General features: G+C 33.1%; 1 protein-coding gene across 1 annotated transcript; it reads right to left on the minus strand.

The window, feature by feature from the left end:
* Positions 1 to 1923: 1923 nt before the first annotated feature.
* Positions 1924 to 9810, minus strand: LOC132947393 (protein takeout). The gene is made up of 7 exons (XM_061017669.1): positions 9650 to 9810; positions 6807 to 6890; positions 6376 to 6468; positions 5056 to 5203; positions 3327 to 3460; positions 3100 to 3249; positions 1924 to 2629 (listed from the first exon to the last, which is right to left on the minus strand). The coding sequence occupies exons 2-7, from the start codon at positions 6886 to 6888 to the stop codon at positions 2478 to 2480; spliced, it is 759 nt and encodes a 252-aa protein (XP_060873652.1). The 5' UTR covers positions 6889 to 6890; positions 9650 to 9810; the 3' UTR covers positions 1924 to 2477.
* Positions 9811 to 10962: the final 1152 nt, after the last annotated feature.

Below are 10962 nucleotides of genomic sequence, written 5' to 3' on the forward strand. Positions count from 1 at the left end.
TCCGCAAAAACGCTTCTGAGCGGAGACTGTGAATATATTGTGTGAAATTGTTTGTACTCATGTTCAAACTGTCAATTGAAATGCACAAAATAAAAATGCTTGTTCATCTTCTAGTTTCTAAGTTGTTGCAATAATGGTCGGTGAACATAGATAACATTAAAAATATGAGCTGGTTTCAATATGTCTATTATATGATTATATGAATGGGTAGGAAATATAATATATTATAATGCATGCGAATATAGGTACTTGACAAATTATGTGTGGGTAGTAGTAATAACAGTACCTCATAGATTATATCGATTAGTAATTTGTATTAGTTTAGACTTAAGTTTTTATTTTGAATGGGGTTACGGCCAAAAACAGTGAAATTTTTAAAATATATATTGTGCCGAAAGAATCTATACAAACTCGAGAGGCTATTGTCTAGTACCTACTTAACTATTTTATCACACAGCATTTTGTTGATCTATATTCTCAATATTTACGATTTGTAAATTAAATAAAACCCTAGCACGCTCGATATTTTTCATCTACAAAGAAAATCCATGAATCATGAATATGTTTTCTTAATAAGTACGCTGATAACAAAAATCTTACAAAAATCGTTCAGAAACAAAAAACGTGTTTATCCCGCTATCAAAAACATATTTATGTTAAAATAGTATAATTAATGTTTGTAAAATTATAAGTAGACAATATTCTATTGTTAAAAACATTTAATGCTTTGATAATTATGTGGTAAACTGACAATCGGGTTGATTGTGTGGTTTACCGGGTTGTAGGTAGCAAGACCGTTGTGATGAGGATTTCTTCTTGTTGATTGAATAAAATTAAACTCGTTGAATTGTAAAAGACGTTTATTAAGAAATTTACTCTGGTGTATAAATTATAAGTCCAAATTATATAATTCTGGTGCTGAGTGTCGTGAAGATGCTTGTAATGGAAATGGGTGAACACGTCTGATTACAGGCCGTTTTTAGGTCTTTTATAGGGGTCTCCTACTCCCCTACCTTCCCCCTTGCTTATCGACTTATCCGTATTGCTCACAGAGTGCTATCTATATCCTGCACGCTTAGTTGTGCAAAAAGTCCTATCTCTGTGTCCATGGTTGTCAATCATTTATTAGATACTACTTTCCTGTTTCTATTTATGCGTCATGTACATATATATGTATGCCCATTTCCCATTGTTTTATAGGCGATTGACAATTTCGTATATCTGATGTGGTTTTTTCTAAATATTACTTTTTAGGTAATGTAATTGGTGGTTTATAATGGATTGCCAATTAACCTTCCTCACTATCTTAGTTGTGTATCTTATTTCTATTACTTATTACACCTGTCTGTTAATTACTTATTCTCCTTATTCGATTTACATTGTTGTAATAATTATATTTGCATTATTTATTATATCTGTGTGTTATCTACTTATACTCATTATTTGGAATACGTAGGAGTAAACGGAAATCATTCGTTACAATTATTTAAAAAGTTAAGCAAATAAGTTCCTTACATACAAATACAATACTTATACATCATTTTCTAAGATGTCAAATCTACCTAAACGGTTACACGCACAATACATTTAATAAATCTAAAAAAGTGTAATGACGTACCAATTCTGTATAAAGGTTAATATTTAGCGGCATACACTTTTTCAAAAACTTAAGTCAAAAAATAAAAAACAATACAAAATAATACTTAACAAATCGATTAGTTAGTATTTCGTAAAAACACATTATGCTACTAGAGTTTTTGAATAATTTTGTATTTTATTTTTATAACATTACTGCTTTTAGGTACCTATCTATAATACTACATTGTTGTATAGTAGCAAATATGTCTTTCGTAGGCGAACAAATAGAGTTCTACATAAACAGTGTTTTATTTACATAAAATGTAATAAAAAGATATTTATAAATATTTTTAAATGATTTTATTTCATTTAGCCATAATAAGAAAAGGAACATACAATAAATAAAAACAATTATTGAAACAATTGCTCGTAATTAATTTTAACGGATATTGAAATTATATAATTAAAAACTCGGATGATAATTATTCCTAAGCATAAAATCTAAGTCTGTATTAAAGTGTACAAGATTAAATGTTTAACTTACAAAAATAAAAAAGCGGATCACAATGTGTTTAGAAATAAATGCTTGATATTCAATGCGTACCTATACAATACTCGGTTACGCTTTGGTACATAATACAAAATATAAATGTGCAGTCGAGATCAAGCATTTGTTATTTTTATTTTTTTATGTGTCTTTTATACACAATGTATAGGTCATACATATTAAAATTAATATTATACAAAAATATATTACGTGATAAATTATAAATTATATTGCACTCGACATATTATTGAGCGTTGCAATGTGCAAAGAGATGCGTTTTCATTTCGGAAACGACGTTAGCACTAAGTAACAATTATTAGTCGGACGCCATTTGGGTGCTGTGTCCAGGTATTTAATCAATGACCCAACTGTCATAAGGCACTCTGCTGAATAAGTTATCGATGAATGACTTCATGCCAACCATGAGCTTCTTTTTAATGTGTGGCTTCATTTCCTTGAGCAGTTCTTGTGAGTTTGAATTGATGAACAAGTTCAATGCGGCTTCTATTATAATATAATAAGTACATAAAACGTAAGTATATTACTTTACTAATAACGACTAATATTGTTACTATGTATAATTTACTCGTAATTCACTTTATAAAAATAAATATTATGAACATTTATCTAACCGATTCATTGTTAACTTTTTTAAATAAGAATAATGTAAATAATATACTATATAATAGTATATAGTTATATCATATACATTTATTTTGTAATTAACCACAAAAAAAATGTATCGGTAAAATAAGTATTCTAATTGTTAAATCTGTATGTGTATCAGGCACGGATGCAGATCACAGTTGTTTTTTTGGGGGGGAGGGAACAATAAATCAAATACAATATACATTTATTATAGATTAGTATGCATATAGTATCCAGTAGTAGGCGCTTTTATATGTCTTGGGCCCTCCCCAAGATCCATCTTTGGTTTGTAAAAAAAAAATCTCATACTAAAATATTGCTTTTACCTAAGACAGCATTTCCGTTGTGGACATTTTTGATACCCATTTGAATATCTTTAACGCTAAAGTCCATTTTCAAATCTTCTAAATGCAAATATTTTTGAGAGTTACGTTCTACTTCACTGGCCTTGATGTAGACTTTGGCTTTAACGCCCTCTGTAAACAATGTAAGGTTATGGTTAGTATATATTTTGATGGTATAAGTATTAAGTTTCTCGCCGTGTGTTCCTTACCGTATTCGCCCCAGTATTCACCACCGCCGGTAGCTTGGACCATAATAAGAACTCCCGAACTTCTGTAATGCGCAATAGCTGAAATTTTTGGGATCGAGAAGGTGAGTTGGAACTGCAGTGTATTTAAATCAGATCTATAAGACAAAGACATGAATATTATATAATAATATTGCTCTTTGAATTTCTTTGATATACTAATAATTGTTGAAGCAAACTAAATATAATAAAATACAAAAAAAGTCTTAAATAGGCTGTATTTAAAATAACCTAAAACGCGGCAATGAGTATTTTGAAAACTATAATTTTTATTATTTATTTCTTAGCATAAATTAATTATTTAAAATAATATAAAATTACTATATTCAAAAGTAACGGAATGTCTAAAACTGTCTGACTGCTTGGTTCGAACTATAATTTAATGCATATAATAATGATAACCGCAACGAAAATAATATTAGAGATCTGAGAGCAACATAATACAACATTATATATTTTTTTTTTTTTTTTTTTTTTTTTTTTATTGGGTAACCCGCGGCAACATAGGCCATTGGGTGTGGGGAGGGCACTGTAGGTTTTATATTGGGTAGGTTTGGTAGGTTTTATATTGGGTAGGTTGGTACACGTGTGTGTTGTGTTTGGCAGAATTTCTAATGGGGCACCCGTAGGTTTCTGCCGTGCCCCGGGGTGGGGGGATGGCGGCACTTGTTCTCCGGACACCGTGACTTGCCCGAAGAAAAATGCCGCCCAGTGGCCGGGAGTCGAACCCGCGACTGCCAGCGCCGCAGTCGACGCGTTAGACCGCTCGGCCACCTCGTCCCCCCAACATTATATATTGTTCTTGATTATAATTTACTGAATAGTGAATATATTTTATTTACTTAGCAGTTATTGACGTTGAGAATTATTATAGCTTATAACATACAATGAAACGTATAGTCAATAGTTTCTGAGAAAATGTTTTGCATGCAATTTCAATAATATAGTACGCGTAGGTTAACGGTTTGTTACGACTAGCGACTGGTCTTCGTTTTGCTAAACATTTCGTATAGAATTTGCAATAAAATCAATAATACCTACACACGAACGGATGGACAGGACAGTAAAATATTAATATCAACTCGCACAGTTTTTGTCTCAGTGAAATATGCGTTACGAAATCGCGTCCGTGTTACGATTTAAGTAATTCAGCTATACGCGTCATGCAAAAGTACTTGGCATCATCATCGAACCGATTAAACAAGACGTCATTATATTATATTGCGGCCATTTTACTATATTGTTTCCACTCCGATTAATATCATCACTTCGATTCAACCGAGGCAGTGACAACGTGACTGGACGCAATAAATTATGGATATTGGATACACATACAAATCACTCGGGCGCATAATAAATTGTTGTAAACCGTAGCATTGTTGTACCTACGTCGAGTCTTGCGAATTAAATATCCCACCCGATCGTGTTATTCCGTTATATATATATTATAAAATAGTTGCGATTTTTCGCGTTTGTTTACGCTCAAACATTAACCTAGTACCTACGAATGTATTTATTTTATTTTTTTGCGTCTTTTATGAAAACCGTGTAGCGTCACAATAATAATAACAATATTACTATTCGTATATCAATAAAACATATTGTGTACGTCTATGGTTTCGATGGCCGCGGCACGGGGTCGGTCGGTAGTTATAAAAATAAATTATTAATGCGGCTTTCGATGGGTATATACCTGACTTGGTTGACGGTCAGGTTGCTGACGCCGAACGCTTGGATGTCTTTGAACGTGGCCCTGTACCCGTCCGGGCCGGAGCCCAGCGACAAGTTGATTTCGTCGATCACGATGGGCTCCACCTCTTCGATGCCCAACTCGGGAATTCCTGCGGACCAAACGAGACGTATCGTAAGTGTACACGTTATACATACAAAACAGTTATTGCAGGAAACTCTGACCTAGTATATATTATAGGTTACCTATACCTAGAAATTGGCGTTTGCCTAACCATCGCGTCGTATAATATAATATACGACCGAATATCGCGCGTGTTATACGCGGTTAGGTAGTCTGGTCACCGAACGGTAGAACCCGATCGGTATGCTAGGGTGTGCCTATACTCATTTCTTACGTGAGCGGAATTTAGAGAGAGAAAAGAACCATCGGTGCGTGCGCTGAATTCTGTAGTGGACAGACTTTTGTCCGCCGTTCGAGCGTTTTCCGCAGTTAGGTTTTCGTTTCACCCACATGTAATATTATTATATTATTAAGCCTGTATTATAAGGTATTACACTATTATGTAATGTTTGTTGTACTAACTCATCGTGACCGCATACAATACATTTCGTTGTACCGCGTGCAAAGCCGGATTCACATCTACGTCGTGTGTAGTGTCGTGTCGTACAATGGTGTGGTAGGTAATCATATGGTTACGACTGGTAACCATATATTGGTTTAAAAGTTGAGCTGTAGTCAATTCTTGGTATACTCGGTTGCAACTTGGTTATAACATGATACCAAAAAAGTATAACGTCCAATCACAATTCACAATGCGGTTTGGTTGACACCACTCACGACGCATAGCTGTGAATCCGGCTTTATAGTAAAATATAATAATATAGCGGTGATGTGGTATGAGTGGTAGATGGCTACAGGTTAAGACCATCCCGACATATTATATCGGCACAGACGATCCAAGTAAAGACAAAATACGTGATGCTAGATAATATGTATTTCGGAGATTTTCTTCACGCGCCGGCACGAATTTCACTTCCCGTATCTATAATCACGGCCAGTAACAGTTTGTCGAGTTTTGAGAAAGTCGCCACGGGTCACTTTTACATTTTTAAACACTTAAATAGGTACGCATTATACGCCCTCGTTACAAATATATAAATCGGCGAAACCACCTATTGCGCTACAAACGACCGTGACGTTTCGACCGAAATACAAAACTCATCATCGCGTCGATATTCTAAACTGACTGCGATGTTGAGGACATGGCCTGTGCAGTTGTAGTATAAGTACTTGTTGGTTTATCTCGTTACAAAAACTCACCTTTCCGGAGGTGCATGGTCAAATGGTTGGCTGAATAAGTCAAACATTCATTTATGTTTGGCCCAGACTTTTGGCATGGATGAATGTAATAAGCTGCAACACAAACCAAGCAAATCCATTAATTATTTTATAATTTTACTATTAAAATATTAATAGTCGTCAATATTTGTCATTCGTTTTACAAATACTACAATATTACGGCTTGGCGCAGCTTGAAAACACGCAACAGTGTTTTAATCGTTGACATTAAAATATGTTTGACAGAAAGTAAAATATTCAAAAAAAATATAATTCCACTTCAATTAAATCGATGCAATAGTAGTTGGTAATTGATAATCACTAATCAGCAATTATTAATCACAGTCCACAAAACATTCGAATGATTAAAGCCTATTAAAATCGGTAAAATAATATTGTAAAAACATTTTTACCTATGTCATGTTCTTGTTGTCGGGCTTCTGAAAGTCCAAAGCCAATTATTGCGGCTAATGCCAAGTGCAGAGTGATATGCATTTCTGAAAGGAAAACAAAAATTAAAATTTATAAATCTCAATCATTGAATATATAAAAAAATCACGTGATGTGTATATAACAGAAAGTCTTATAAAAATCGTTTTGCTTTTATTAAAAATACGTTTAAATGTACAGAAACGTCAGAAACTTGAATGTTTATATGGTTTAAATAATGTTATACAATTATCTACATAATATTGAAGAAAACAAATATAAACGTAGTGAATCCCTATATATAATAATAATACAATAATATAAATTATTGTCATAAAATATTTTTATTATAATATTTAAAATAAAGTTGATTTCCACATTTCCATCATGAGGTGGTTATTTACCTATAGTTATATAAATCACATTTTATTTTATTTTTTCAACATTTTAAAACATTTTAGTGTCGTGGATATAAATATGTATAATGAATGTAAATAAATATCTCATTTATACATCATAACTTATAAGTATTGTTGTTATAGTTTTGATTGATATAGTAAAATATCAAACACGTACATACAACTATATTTTATGAAATTTTTATGATCATAATATATTTTATTTTCATAAATTTCTAACGATTTAAATTTGAATTTGTAAACCAAAACTTGACACGCACAATAGTTGAATGTTTGTTATATAGAAATAATTTTTCATATAGGTACATTGTATACAATATAGTGCTCAACGCAATATGTTTCGCACCTGCGTATATTTCCTTAGATGAGAGTATAGTGTTCATCACCGACCTGTTTACGATGCTGTAGACGACCCAGTGACCGTTTAAGGTCATGCGCATATAACCTGACTTAGTTCAATGCCACTGTGTCGTGAGATTTCAATAATATAGGTTAGTAAATATATGAATAATAAAATACGAAAAATGTTTGAAATAAGAGGGACAACGTCCGCAAAGCTTGGAGTTGTAAGAATAGCATAATGGTATAGGTACACCATATTATTATACCTGTACGACTGTACAGAAAACTCAACTTTTTAAGTTAGAAGGACAATTAATTTTCGTGACAACCTTGATTTTATAAGTCACACCGATCATTTTAATTAATATTGCTTAAATATTTATAAAGATATAATATAATAAATTATTTATATATTATAAGTTATAACATGTCAATACGTCATACATATTAAGTGTTGATTTCGAAAATCCAATGTTTTTAAAAATGCCATTAGACTTTATGTAGACTAATAATTGTGGTATTCGCTTATGTTCGCCGTTTAAAAATGTTCTTGTCTTTACAGTTTCTCAAAAAAAAAAGAAATAAATAGAAGTGAATTAAATCTAGGTGCTTATTAATTAATAATTATTATAGTAACAAATTCAGTAATCCTTTTGTTTTATTTATATTATACACGTATTGTATTGATATATTATATTATAATAGATGATATTAACATGTATGTAAATAACTAATACTACTAAATATAGGTAGGTACTCGTATAATAAAAACTTGAAGTAAAAGAGGTTATTTTCATACCTAACTGTGCTAGAAACTATCAACTTAAAACTTGTTTCACAAATAATACAAAATATATTATTGTTGTGTAATTTAAAATTAAATGACAATTTTTCCACTGTATTAAGTATTAGTATTTTAATATATTATCTAACCAAACATCAATTGTAAATACAATGCAACTAATGGTAATTGCCAACGTAGTTATAAAAAATATCAATAAAAAAAATGTAATTATTTATATTTTCAAAGTACCTACCTATCTAATGTTTATAGTTTCTAAGTAATCAGCTATAATATATGTTATAGTTTTATAATTACAAGTAACGGTACAAATAGCTTTCATTGGGATCAAGTCGCTTAACTTTTAACAACTGCATTCGATTAAACTATATAAAAACCGTTTGTTCCTTATTGCGTATGTTCATTTATTGTGCATTTTTAACATTATTTATTTATTTATTTAAATGTTTAGAATAACAATCAGCTGCACCATGTCAAAGTTCAAATAAGTTCCGCAAGAGCCATCTCCTGACAGTTATATAAACGAACGCCCGCAGAAGTACCGACCATATAAATCTGTCATCTGATAGTATACTTACAGCACTGTAGATAATATACAATATACATAATAATATAGAACACCGGGTCACTTTTCATTTAAATACGATAGTACAAATAATTTTTTCCGATCAAACGATCGAGTTAAATGTTGAACTTTTTTATTTCGATTAAATGTGAATTAGTTTATTAAAATCTTATCGACTCATAAACTTGTCATACTGGAAGAGGTTTAAAAATCGAAAATATTACTATTACCTACCTATCATAATCATATTATAAAGCTTTTGCCTCTATATTAGTAACAAACGATTAAACGAATCGTATATTATAATCGTCTAGTGGCATAATAATATGTTTCAGTGGCAGTATACACTGTTCGGGCAAGTCGCCGTCAACGAACCGGTAAAAAGACTGCGAAAAAATATTTTTACTCTGTTTTTTTGTACACTGACTGTATAATATATTGTAACATAGTTAACTTCCAGCGTATAAAATAATAATAATAAATCTTTCGGTGAGCACGAAATATTATATTGTTCAGTAGCCCGCGAAATGTCGAGAGTGATCCACACAAAACTATTTCCGAGTGGTTTGGATGATTTTACGATATTTCAATATGGGAGAGGTGCCTATGGGTCAAATCGAATGAGCGGCAATTGTCGAATTCACGTCATACACAAAGCCGGTATACATGTATAGTTCGCCACATCGTCGGCCGACTCACCTGTTGATCCTCGGAATTCACGGGTGTTGTAGCTGGTGTCCTGTCCCGCAGTCGTAAATGGCCCGTCGCCGAAGGATATCGGACGATATTATACAGATTGGTCGGTGTGCGTGTGTCCGCCGCGTTTGGACTTGACTGCAACTCGTCGGTGGCCCGCCAAGTCTTTTAATAACTCGGCGCGCTCTCGGCCCGCGTGGGGGAGATCCGACGGTCCGAAGACCGGTTAGCTGCTCCACCGCGCCCCCACCGCGCCGACATTCCAGCGCACATGACGCGTGTCCGGTGGACGGACGGTCTCGCGATGTCGAACGCTTCTTGGAGAACGTGCGCAAGGAAAAACTATTGTACCGATTTTTTTTTTTTTTTTTGTAATGTTTTTCCATTACCGGGAATTTATGACATATAATATTTAATATCATCATCGGAGTGTCGCAATACCAGAAATCTACGATAACAAGGTGTTACCTATATATATTATAGGTTATCCAGGTACTGTAGTGAAGTGTGAACTGCGAACGTTATCAGTCTGGAGTGCCGTATCGTAGGGGTCAGACCAAATTATCAGGAGGGTAAAACCGAATTTTGGGGAGTGGAAATACTCAAAATAAGTAACTGTGCCAATTTGTTATTTAAATTTTGCATAGTATTGAAATATAGTTCCCATAGTTTATGATCGCATTAATTAATCAATATCAAAGAGGCAAAAACTATAAAAATGTATGATGAAAGCACTCGCGGTACGTTCGTGCCTACACGTATAGTATTATTTTATACGTTTCACAATACATCGTCTTATCACGTACCTAGAACATCGCTTACGCGTTTCGTTATGGAGAAATAATCGATAAATTTCAAATTCAAAAATCTGCTAAGGGGAGCAACGGATGCAGGTGTGGTGTGGCAATGCCCCCATTGACCCTGAAGCTACAGACCTGCGAGAGGTTTGCGCATTTGGGAGAAAGTAGTCGGCGTGTGGTTTGCGCATTTGGGAAAAAGCCATGACGCGGTCGAATGTTTCCGGCTAGTCGCTATAAAATGAAAAATGTTTACGGTTACGTAAATATAGGTATATACTTGCTGGTAAGTAAATCGTGTAAAATGTTTTCTGTCTATCGCTGTACAGTGGTCATGTAGGTATAGGTATCAACTATCAGAATATCAATATAATAATAATATGCACGAGAGTAAGAGTAATATACTATGAGAGGTTTGTGTTTCCGGACAGACGCGCGTTTCTTTTTGACTTTTAAAGTTCAAATAAGAGATTTCTTGATTATATAGTCTCAAACGATAAATTGAACACTACAATTAAT

This window comes from Metopolophium dirhodum, chromosome 6 (assembly GCF_019925205.1).
Source record: "Metopolophium dirhodum isolate CAU chromosome 6, ASM1992520v1, whole genome shotgun sequence".
Lineage (NCBI taxonomy): Eukaryota > Metazoa > Arthropoda > Insecta > Hemiptera > Aphididae > Metopolophium > Metopolophium dirhodum.

Bases quoted from the DNA above. Each gene is read 5' to 3' on its own strand.
- LOC132947393 (XM_061017669.1), bottom strand. From the start codon at position 6,888: ATGCATATCACTCTGCACTTGGCATTAGCCGCAATAATTGGCTTTGGA. The intron at 6,469-6,806 runs GTAAAAATGTTT...TTTGTGTTGCAG, and splicing joins ACAACAAGAACATGACATAG to CTTATTACATTCATCCATGC. The intron at 5,204-6,375 runs GTGAGTTTTTGT...TTTGGTCCGCAG, and splicing joins GACCATGCACCTCCGGAAAG to GAATTCCCGAGTTGGGCATC.